General features: G+C 43.2%; 1 protein-coding gene across 14 annotated transcripts in view; it reads right to left on the bottom strand.

Moving 5' to 3' along the window:
- Positions 1–11177, bottom strand: part of ZNF618 (zinc finger protein 618) — a 178446-nt gene that overhangs the window by 8002 nt on the left and 159267 nt on the right. For all 14 annotated transcript variants that reach the window (XM_034664351.1, XM_034664356.1, XM_034664347.1 and 11 more), the window contains one exon: positions 398–499. In XM_034664351.1, the coding sequence (XP_034520242.1) occupies positions 398–499 (102 nt within the window). The remainder of the gene's footprint in view (positions 1–397; positions 500–11177) is intronic.

Below are 11177 nucleotides of genomic sequence, written 5' to 3'. Positions count from 1 at the left end.
ACTTCTGAAGCCAACTAGTCTAACTTCTGCCTTGATATAGGAACTGCCTCTAAGAAAGGAATCGCTAGTGAATAAAATACATGAGGCCACAGCAACAGGAAAGAGAAGCCAACAGAAACTGACGAGTGGATTCCAGTTCTGACTCTCACTAAACATGTACGCTCTGACCACGGAAAGATCAGCTCCTCTCCCCGGGCTGCCTTCTACCCATCCACTGAGGTCACAATTCCCACAGATGAAGTCTTAGGTGTATAAGAGCTTTGAACATGGTTTCGCATCATCAAAAGAGGCACAGGGGGTGGGATGGGAGGCGGGGGGCGGGAGCGTGGAGCTGGGGCTAGAGGTGCACGGGGAGGACCTCTGCGGGCCCCCAGGCTCTGGCCTGGGAGAGACCTACTGTTGTTGGTGCTGTTCCTCTGGGCCTGGGGTTTCCACTTCTCTTCTACAACAGCAGGCGGCGATCGGGACTGGTTGGAGGCAATGTTGTTCTCGTTGTCCGCTGCAGGCACAAAGGGGACAGCGTGTGACCCTGAGGTGCAAGAGGCCTGCCAACTCACAAGATGAGAATGACAGCATGGCGGGTGAAGCCCGAACAAGGCTTCTAGGACTCAGGCCTGGGTCCAGACCCTGGCTTCTGCTCAGACGATCATCCCATGCTTGCAAAGCCTCAATTATGTCACTTGAAAAAATGAAGATGAGCACATGGATGGGACACACGTGCCGGAAGGATCAACAAGAGAAAATGCAGGGAAAGCCTGGAGCACAGGAAGCACGCAGTGGGTGGGAACCACTGCCCCCGAGTCGATCTGGGAGGCCCCACACCCACACACAACCCCAGGTTCTAGCTCCGAAATGGGCGAGGGGTACCAGTTACAGCCAGTGGCCTAAGAGACCTCATCTTCTCACTTCTCTCAAGTGTGCTTTTTCTTTTCAGTTTATACTAAACATTTAATTAAAGGAACAAAACCAAACCAAAGCCCTATGTGATACTAAGTTCTCAGCCCCTCTCCCTGTCAGATATGGAAACTGAAGCCCAGATGTAGAAAAGGATTGCCCTGGATCACACAAAAGAACCCAAGGCATGGCTGGGACAGACATCCCAGGTCCCGATTCCTAATGCTTCCTCCATGCATTTCCCTAACTTCTGTTTACTTGTGCATATGCAACTATATCAAAATGGTACAGCCTGGCACACGGGTGGCTTAGTCCAGGCTCTCTGTGGCTCAACCGAACACCTGACTCTTGATTTCAGCTCAGGTCATGATCTCAGGGTCATGGGATCGAGCCTGTGTTGGGAGCGTGGACCCCGCTTAAGATTCTCTTTCTCCCTCTCTCTCTCTGCCCCTCCCCGCCCCCCCGCCCGCACTCTCTATTGCTCTCTCTCAAATAGACAGACAGATAAAATAGCACATCCTTCTTCTCCTTCCTTCACCACTACTCCTTGCCATTTTTACAGAATCATTTCAGAGCAGAAACGGTCTGAGTAACGTGCTTGTCGTGACCAATGACCACACAGTCTTCCGTCGGATGATACGCCATGGGGCTGCTGAAACACACACTGAGTGCAGAGTTTCTGGGCTGTTTCCAATATTACTGTTCTGCTATGAACCTACCTGCCTAATATTCTACCATCATTTCTCTGTGTTTTTGTTCTTGTTGTGGGTTTATTTCCCTGAGATGTCATCTTACAGGCAGAATCACAAATGCAAGGAGATGGACAGGCCAGTGACACTTGCACAGGGTTGCCAACATTTTCCATTCTTCTCAGTTCAAGACATCAGGCCTTGGAGGCCCAGGCCACAGTTATCATACCAAGAGAAGAGGCTTCCCCAGTATCTACATGTTCAGCCTTGCAAGGCTAATTAATAAACTCCAGGAAAAAACGAAAACAAAACACCCCCTCCCAAAAACAAAGCAACAAAAACAACACAAAAGAAACACTAGGACATCCACTCGAAGGAACACATTACAATCACTAGGAAAGGCGGTTGCACGGACTGTAATAACACGGGAAGACGCATTATGCAAAGTAAGACCTCATCACAATTTTATACGGATTACTTATTTGTAATCAACGAATCTATGCAACAAAAATAGATTGGGGGCAGAGAGACAGACTTTCACTTCCACCAATTGCCTATCATGATACCACTGTTTTTGGACAGGTAATCCCAGGTCCCAGGTCTGATCCCAAAAAAAGGAGAACGAATGCGGTAAGTAATACGATTGGCCCAGCTGGCCTGAAAGCAGTCTGCAGCCTGCAGCACAGGGATAGGGAACAGAGCCCAGTGGTCTTGCTGATTTTTGAAGAGGCAGAAGCCGATGTTTAGGGAAGCGGAAGGGAGCTAAAATGTATAGGGAAAGTACCAGAGAGAAGGGAGTTACATAAAGAAAGGGCTCTGGAGACCTTCAGTAGGGTTTCCAGAAGTCTGCTGAATACTCGCCTGCCCAAGCACGGGGTTAAATGCCATAAGACTGGGTAAGGAATCACTAGAAAGCAGGAAGTGGGGGAGGGGGAGGAAATAAATTTCTACTCCCTCAACCAGAAAGGAGAGATCACAGCGCAAAGGGAATTGGGTAGGGTTCCCTCACTATGGGGCAAAATTAACAACAGATTAAGGGCTGCACTAGACCTGCCCTAATACATTTTTCTTTTTTTTTTTTTTAAAGATTTTATTTATTTATTTGACAGAGATAGAGACAGCCAGCGAGAGAGGGAACACAAGCAGGGGGAGTGGGAGAGGAAGAAGCAGGCTCACAGCAGAGGAGCCTGACGTGGGGCTCGATCCCATAACGCCGGGATCACGCCCTGAGCCGAAGGCAGACGCTTAACCGCTGTGCCACCCAGGCGCCCCTACATTTTTCTTTTTTAAGATTTTATTCACGTGAGAGAGAGAGAGAGAGAAAATGAGCAGGGAGGGGCAGAGGGAGAAGCAGACTCCCCGCTGAGCAGGGAGCCCGAGGAGGAGCAATTCCCAGGACCCTGGGATCATGACCTGAGCTGAAGGCAGACGCTTAACCGACTGAGCCCCCCAGGCGTCACTCTGCCACAATACAACTTAAGAGTAAGCCTCCGAAGTATCGAGATGGTCCTACATACCTAAACGGTAGCCCAGAACAAAGTTCAATGCTTTTACAAAACCTAGCACCTAACAATACAAAAATTCACAATGTCAATTATGCGATAAAAAAAGTGATCAGGCATTCAAAATAGTAGGAAAATATGACCTATCAACCAAGAGAAAAACCAATCAATAGAAACAGAGCCACAAAGGCCAGAGATGACGGAACTATCCAGTAAGGTGCTTACAGCAGTGGTTACGAATACCAGAAATATGCTCCGAGACATGAAGGGAAACACGAATACCATCAGGAGAGAAACAGAAGATGTGAAAAACCCAAAACTAAAACTAACCAATTTCAGGTGGAACTTGTAGCTATAAAAATGAATTGTCTAGGGAAACAACACACTGTATGGGATAAAAGATCGGATGACACAGAAGAAAAAAAAAATCAGTGGAGAAAGAGCAAGAAAACTACCTACACCCAACATGAAAAACAAAAAGGGTAAGAGGCAGAAGATAATGAACAAAGCATGGACACTATCAGACCGTTTCATATACACATAACTGGAGTCCCAGGAAAAGGGGGTAAGGCAGCAAAAAATGTCTGAAAAAATGGCCAGAATTTTTCCAAACTGGATTAAAAGTTCAAAGCCAGATTCAAAAAGCTCAACTGACTCCAAGCAGAATAAACATAAAGAAAATACCATTAAGGCACAGCATCATGACAAAACTGTTGAAAACCACTGAAAAGAGAAACTCGTAAAAGGAGCCAGAGAGGGGGAGAAATTATGCACAAATGAACAACAGTAAGAACGACGACAGGCCTGGAGGCAACAGAACAAAGTGTCAATCGAAGGATCAACCCCAAATTCTAAATCCAATGATAATATCCTTCAAAATCAAGATGAAATCAAGATTTCTGAGATAAAAAATTTTCAAAGAATCAGACCTGCGCTCTAAGAAACATAAAAGGAATTTCGTCAGGTCTTAGCAAAGTGACAGCAAGTAAGAATCTAAATCTACAAAAAGAAATGAAGAATGCTGGAAACTACACATGTGGGTAAACGTTCCCTCAGTTTTAAACTCTTTAAAAGATAAATGACTTCTCATTGGAAAATAGTAACAACAAACTGCAGTAATAATATGTATGGTAAACTGTAGGACAAGAGTATCATAAAAACCAGGACGGGGAAAGAGAAGATGCTGCTGAAAGTTTCTCACACAGTATGGAAGGTGGGCTAATACCATCTGAAGGCAGAACTGACAAGAAATATATAGTTCAAAACCCAAATAAACCATGAAAAAGAAAACAAAGAGTTGGCTTGATGAATGGAGATAAAAATGCAATCATAAATTCTCAATCCAAAATGAGGCAGAAAAATGAGAGAAAGAGGAACAAAGAAGAAATGAGATGATTAGGAACAAACAGCAAGATGGTAGGTTTAAACACAATAATATTAAAATTACATTAAATATAAATGGTCTCCACATTCCAAATAAAAGTTAGAGATTGTCATACTTAGTAAAAAGGAAAGACTCTACCGTATGTTATCTGTAAGGAACCTATTTAAATACAAAGACAGGGTAAAAGGCTAAATAAAGATATATCCTACAAATAGTAGAGAAGAAAGCTAGTGATATTTGCAAGAGTACTACAGAAAAATTGACCTCAGGACAAGAAATATTATCAGAGGTAACAAGAGACCCTATACCATGACAACAGGGTCAAAATACCAAGAATAACATAATAATCCTAAACCTGTATACATCCAAACACATGGAGCAAAAGCTGAAACAAGAAGGAGACAAATCTACAACTATAACTGGGGATTTCAACTCTCTTCTCTGAGTAACTGTTAGTCAGAAATGAAGGGAAAGGACTGAACATAAATGAACAGAGTGGACAAGACCAAGCAGCCTAATACACATATGATTGGGTTTCCAAAAAAAGGAGGTAGGCAGAAATACAGTGAAATCACATAAATGGTCTCTGACCATAACTGAATTAAAAAGTAGAAATCAGGGGGGCACCTGGGTGGCACAGCGGTTAAGCGTCTGCCTTTGGCTCAGGGCGTGATCCCAGCATTATGGGATTGAGCCCCACATCAGGCTCCTCTGCTATGAGCCTGCTTCTTCCTCTCCTACTCCCCCTGCTTGTGTACCCTCTCTCGCTGGCTGTCTCTATCTCTGTCGAATAAATAAATTAAAAAAAAAAAAAGTAGAAATCAGTAACAAATAGGGAAAAAAACCCAAAAAACTGCAACTCTTTGAATAATAAATATCATGCTTCTAAAATCACATGGATCAAAAAATATCAGGGAAATTAGAAAATGGTTTGAACTTAACATTAAAACATAACCTTCCAGAATCTGTGGGATCCATCTAAAACAGGGCATATGTATAGCATTAAATAACTACATTAGAGAAGAATAAAGGTTTAAAATCAGTAGTATAAGCTTGTCCACCATAAGAGAGATCTAAAGAGAAAGAGTAAATTGAGTCTAAAGTAAGCAGAAGAAAGGAAATCATACAGCTAAAAGCAGAAATGAATAAAACAGAAAATAGATAAACACAATAGAGAAAAATAATGAAACTAAAAGCTGATTCTTTGTACAGATGAAGAAAAATGATAAACCTCTAGCCAAAAAGATTAAAAAAAGAAAAAGGACACAAACTATCAGTATCAGGAATGACAGAAGGGAACAACATCACTACATGCTACAGTTATTAGAGGGATTAAAAATGATTCGACCCCTTAAATGAGGCAAACAAATACTCTAAAAGATGCAAAGGAAAGTCTACTCCAGAAGAAAGAGAGAACCTGAAATAGTCCTGTATCTGTTACAAAAATTGAGTTCATAGTTAAATAACCAGTCACAAAGAAAAATCCCCTATGGGTTCACTGGAGAATCTGACCAAATATTTGAGGAAGAAGTAATACAAATTCTACAACAAATTATTCCAGAAAATAGATGAGGGAAGAACATCTCTCATTTTATGAGGTTGGCATTACTCTGATCCAAAACTAGAGAAAAACACTGCAGGAGAAGAAACTACAAACCAACACCCGTCATAAACATACACATAAACAGCCTTAACCAAATATTAGCAAACTCAACACAGCAATATATTAAAAAAATAACACATGGTCACTAGGTGGAATTTACCCCAGAAATGTAAGTTGCGGTTAAAAAAAGAAATCCAATCAGTGTGATTTCCTACAAGAGAAAAGAAGAAGAAAATGATCTCTATGGATGTAAGTACACATTAAAATGTGACAAAATTCAGTGGTGCCTGGGTGGCTCAGTCGGTTAGGTGTCCGACTCGATTTTGGCTCAGGTCATGATCTCAGGGTTGTGGGATCGACTCTGTGCTCAGCAGGGGTGTCTGCTTGAGATTCTCTCCCCCACCCCATCAGTGTTTTCTCTCTAAAATAAATCAATCTTTTTTTTTTTAATGTGACAAAATTCAATAGTCACAAACTCTTAGCCAACTAGGAAGAGAAGGAAATTTCCTGGATCTGATAAAGGAAATCTAAAAAAAACTTAAGTCTGCCGACTTGAAACAAAAAAGACTTTAAGGAAACACTATCAACAACAATATTCCAACAAATCACATAACCTGGATGAAGTATAAACAAATCCTTAGAAAAACATGAACTACCAAAAACAAATTTGAGAAACAGAACATCTGAACAGAACTATAGAAGGCTGAATTAGTATTCAAAACACTTCCCACAAAAAGGCAGAAAAGCAAAGTCCAGATTCTGATGGCTTCATTAGTGAATTCTACTCATATGTTAAAGGAACTCTTCACAAATTCTTCCCAAAAAGAGAAGAGGAGGGAACGTTCCACAATTTATTTCATGAGGTGAGCATTACTCTGATACCCAAATCAGACAAATTACAAGAAAAGAAGCCACAGGCCACTATCTCTTAGGACTACATCACACTTAATGGTTAAACACTGAAAGCTCTCCCCCTAAGATCAGGAACAAGACAAGAATATCCATTCTCGCCTCTTTTATTCAATGTGTATTAGCAATTCTAGCCAGGGCAAGGAGGAAAAAATAGTAATAATTTTAAAAATCATCCAGATTGGAGTGGAAAAAGTAAAATGATCTCTATTTGCAGATGACATGGTTGTGTACATAAACAATCTTATGGAATGAGCACACACACAAAACTATTAGAACTGATAAGCTGAGCAAAGTTGCAGGAAACAAGATCAACATATATGAAAAAGAAATCAATTGTATTTCTTTATACTAGCAAACGAACACCCCAAAAGTTAAATTAAGAAAATAATTCCATTTTATAATAGAATCCAAAAGAATAAAATAGTTAGGAATAAGTGCAAGATTTGTACACTGAAAACTAAAAACATGGTTGAAACAACTCAAAGAAGACTTCAATAAATGGAAAGACATTCCATGTTCATAGACTGGAGAATTTAATATTGTCAAAATGGCAATACTCCCCAAATTAATCTAGATTCAACACGATTCCTATCAAAACCCTTGATGGCTTTTTAACAGAAATTAACAAGCTGTGCCTAAAATTCATGTGGAAATTCAAAAGATACAGAATAGCCAAGACGATCTTCAAAAAGAACAAAGTTGGAGGGCTCACACTTTGATTTCAAAACTACTGCAAAGCTACATACCAATCAAGACAGGGCGGTACTTGCATGAGGACATACAGATTAATGGGACAGAATTCAGATTTCAGAAATAAACCCTCACACTTAGAGACAATTGATTTTTGACAAGGGTGCCAGGACAATTTAATGGGTGATAGTCTTTTCAAAAAATGGTGATGGGACAACTGGATATCTAAATGCAAAAGAATAAAGCAGGAGCCCTCCCTTGATACCTCATATAAAAATTAACTCAAAATACATCCTAAATGTAAAAGCTAAAACTCTGGTTTCTTAGATAAGACACCAATAGCACACGTGAAAGAAGAAAAAGTAGATGGACTTCACCAAAATTTAAAATTTCTGCACTTTTCAAAGGCCAGCATCTAGAAAGTAAAAAGACAATCCACAAAATGGGAGAAAATATTTGCGAATACAGATCTATAGAGGTCTTGAATCTAGAATATGCAAAGAACACTTATAATTCAACAAAAAGACAAAAAAAATTAAAAATGGGCAAAAGGATCTAAAAAGAGATTTCTCCAAGGGAGATATTCAGATGGCCAATAAGCCCAAGACAAGATGTTCGATGTCATTAGTCATCAGGAATATGCAAATTAGAATCATAACGAAATACCACTTGGCACACACTAGGATGGCTATTAACAGAAAGTTAAATCACAGCAAGGATCTCGAGCAGGTGGGGAGAAATCACACCCCTCATACCCTGTTCGTGGGAATGGAAAAATGGTACAAGCCCCTTGCGGAAATCACCTGGCAATTCCCAATTAAATGTGAGTTATCGTGTTACCCAGAATTTCCACTCCCAGGTGTACACCCAATGGAGTTAAAAACATGTCCACGCAATAACGTGTACTCGAACGTTCACAGCAGGGGTGTTCGTAATAGCCCCAAACTGGAGATAACTTAAATGCCCATCAACTGGTGACAGGATAAACTGTGGCATATCCAAACACTGGTGTACTGCCCCGAAATAAAAAGGAGTCACTGGTATCACAGAACATGGATTCATCTCGAAAGTAGACTGAGAGAAGCCAGACACAAAAAACTAATACCATGTAATTCCATGTATATAAAATTACAGTAAAAGCAAAACAAGCAAAAGGAAGCAGAAAGTGGCCAGGGCTGGGCTCGGTGGGGGGACGGGCCACAAAGAGGCAGAAGGGGACTTTTGGGGTGGATGGTCATGGTACACATCTTGACTGTGATGATTAGATGACTATCAGTTGTCAAAATGGTCGAACTGCACTCTTTAAACTGGTGAATTCCACGTACGTAAAATCATATCTTCATAAATCCTGTTTTAAAATGAATGAAAAGAAGCCCATGACAAGAGTAACGACAGTGGTCAGCTCGGAGCAGAGATCATGGCTTACACTTCATTTCCTAACTTCTCTGCAGGTTCCCGATTTCTTTCAATGAATGGAAATCACATTTAAAATGGGAAGCACATGTTCTAAAATGGAAACCAGCCGCTGCTCGTGTTGACTTTCTCCACCAGCATACAGGGGTTTGAAGGCTCTGCCATGGTTGTGGGGTGTGAGCTTGAGCAAGTCGCTCCAACTTTCTGGGCCTCAGTTTCCCATTCTTAACCCAAATGCTGGGGCGGGGCAAGCTGCAGAGTGATTCCCTCACCCCTTCTGCAGGACCTGGAATGGAGAGGACTCGACCTAGCAGCAGAGAACAATGTCTAGTTATTAGTTGACTCAGACAACCTTTTTCTCCATATCCCACTGAGGCTGCTCCCGACATGGGTGAAGTACTTGGTAAATGCCCCGTGAAAAGGCTTGATTTATAGCTTGAGCTGAGAATAAAGTTTACTCGGTGTGGCTACGCCCTCAGTACCACAGGCAAACACGCACAGCCGCATCAGCAAAGCTGGGGTCAAGGCCATCTCGTGCGGAGGGACCACTGCAGGAAGGAGAAAGCAGCTGTTTCTGATAGAGGATGGGAAAAGCGGCACCTGTTGTTGTTCAGTATCTGAGCCTGACTGTACCACAACCCTCAATATGTGACATGCGTCATCTCCTCGCCCAGCCTGTGAGAGCGCTGACAGGCCCGCTTCACAGATGAGAAGCTTGAGGCCCAGAGAGGTGAGGTGGCTCCAAGGGAAGGTCTGGCACCCTGCAAGAGCTCAAATGATGTCAGATACTTTTGACAAGCTCTGCAACTTTGGGCCAGCGATTATGTTCTGTGAGCCTCAGTTTCTTCATCCATATAATGGGGATGAGAATGTCAGCTTGTTCAGGAGATAGAATGACACAGCCTTGTCTGACCCGTAGTAATTGCTCACTAAATGTTAGCGATCTATGGTATTACTACTGCCAACACATACTCTGGAACTGTCCCCAGGGGCAAGACAAATTTTCCTACAGCACAGAAAAGAAGTTTATTAGGGGGAATTACCCTGTGCCATTCAGCAGCCTCTTAATGAGATTGGTGTTATTCGAGGCTGATCCCCCTTATCAGCGACACTGTGAACTTCACAGATCATGACGCTTAATTTTTCTCTATGGAGTCAATCCTTTAATCCCGACTCAGCCTGGCTGGGATTCAGGCTGGCTCTGCACCGGATTGCCAGCGAGGCATTCTTTGCCAGCAGCGGACCAGAACAAAGCGGCCCAAAGCTCTCCCTAGAAAACAAGTCGGAGGCCTGGGCGCCATGGGGCCACCAGGGGCACAGCCTGGATTTGCATTTTAATGGCCTCCACCCAACAGCCTGAGGATGGGGAAGCACAACCACCCAGACTCTTCCCTAATCAGCCTCAGCTTCCAGAAGCTGGCAGGGAGGCAGGTGGAGGGTCCGGGTTTCAGAGGAGGAGGAGTCAGCAGACGCTGGACTGTGTGTGGGAGGCTTGGGTCCAAGAGGTGTGCCCGTCACTGGTTCCCACAGGGCCAAGTCGGAACGCCTTCAGCGGGCACTCAAGGCCTTCATGGAGAGGGATGGTTGACAGCCAAGGCAAGCGGGACGGGGGAGGCACGTGAAGACTTTAGCAGGAGGGCAACCGGACATCACAGGTCTTTGAGATAGAGAAGGATCAGAGAGCGGGGACACATTTCCTGCCCGGGGCCCACCGCTGCCTGGAGGCAACACCAGAGCTTGGAGCTCACATGTCCTGGCTGCCAGTCTGGCTCTGCTCTGATTTTAATGAATTCATTAGAAATAAATAATAGCTCCCCCCACCAAAGAGCACGTGACTGAGCGCCTAGGGGACAGCGCCCCCCAATGAATGCACGCCAAAGAAGGGATCAGAAGGACACAATGAAGGAAGAGGGGTCGCACTCACAGAACAGTCCCTGGCCTAACGAGTCTAGTCCTGTGCCACTCTGTGCGGGTCAGGCCAGCCCCAAGAGGGGCACGAGCAGTAACAGTCATCATCACGGGCACGGCAGTGACCACCGTTCCTGCGTGTCAGGCACTTTCTTCCCCCCACTTCCAATGCTTCCCCCCCC

This window comes from Ailuropoda melanoleuca, chromosome 7, assembly GCF_002007445.2.
Source record: "Ailuropoda melanoleuca isolate Jingjing chromosome 7, ASM200744v2, whole genome shotgun sequence".
Lineage (NCBI taxonomy): Eukaryota > Metazoa > Chordata > Mammalia > Carnivora > Ursidae > Ailuropoda > Ailuropoda melanoleuca.
The sequence above is the reverse complement of the archived record's forward strand: the minus strand, read 5'-3'. Positions and strand labels throughout refer to the sequence as shown.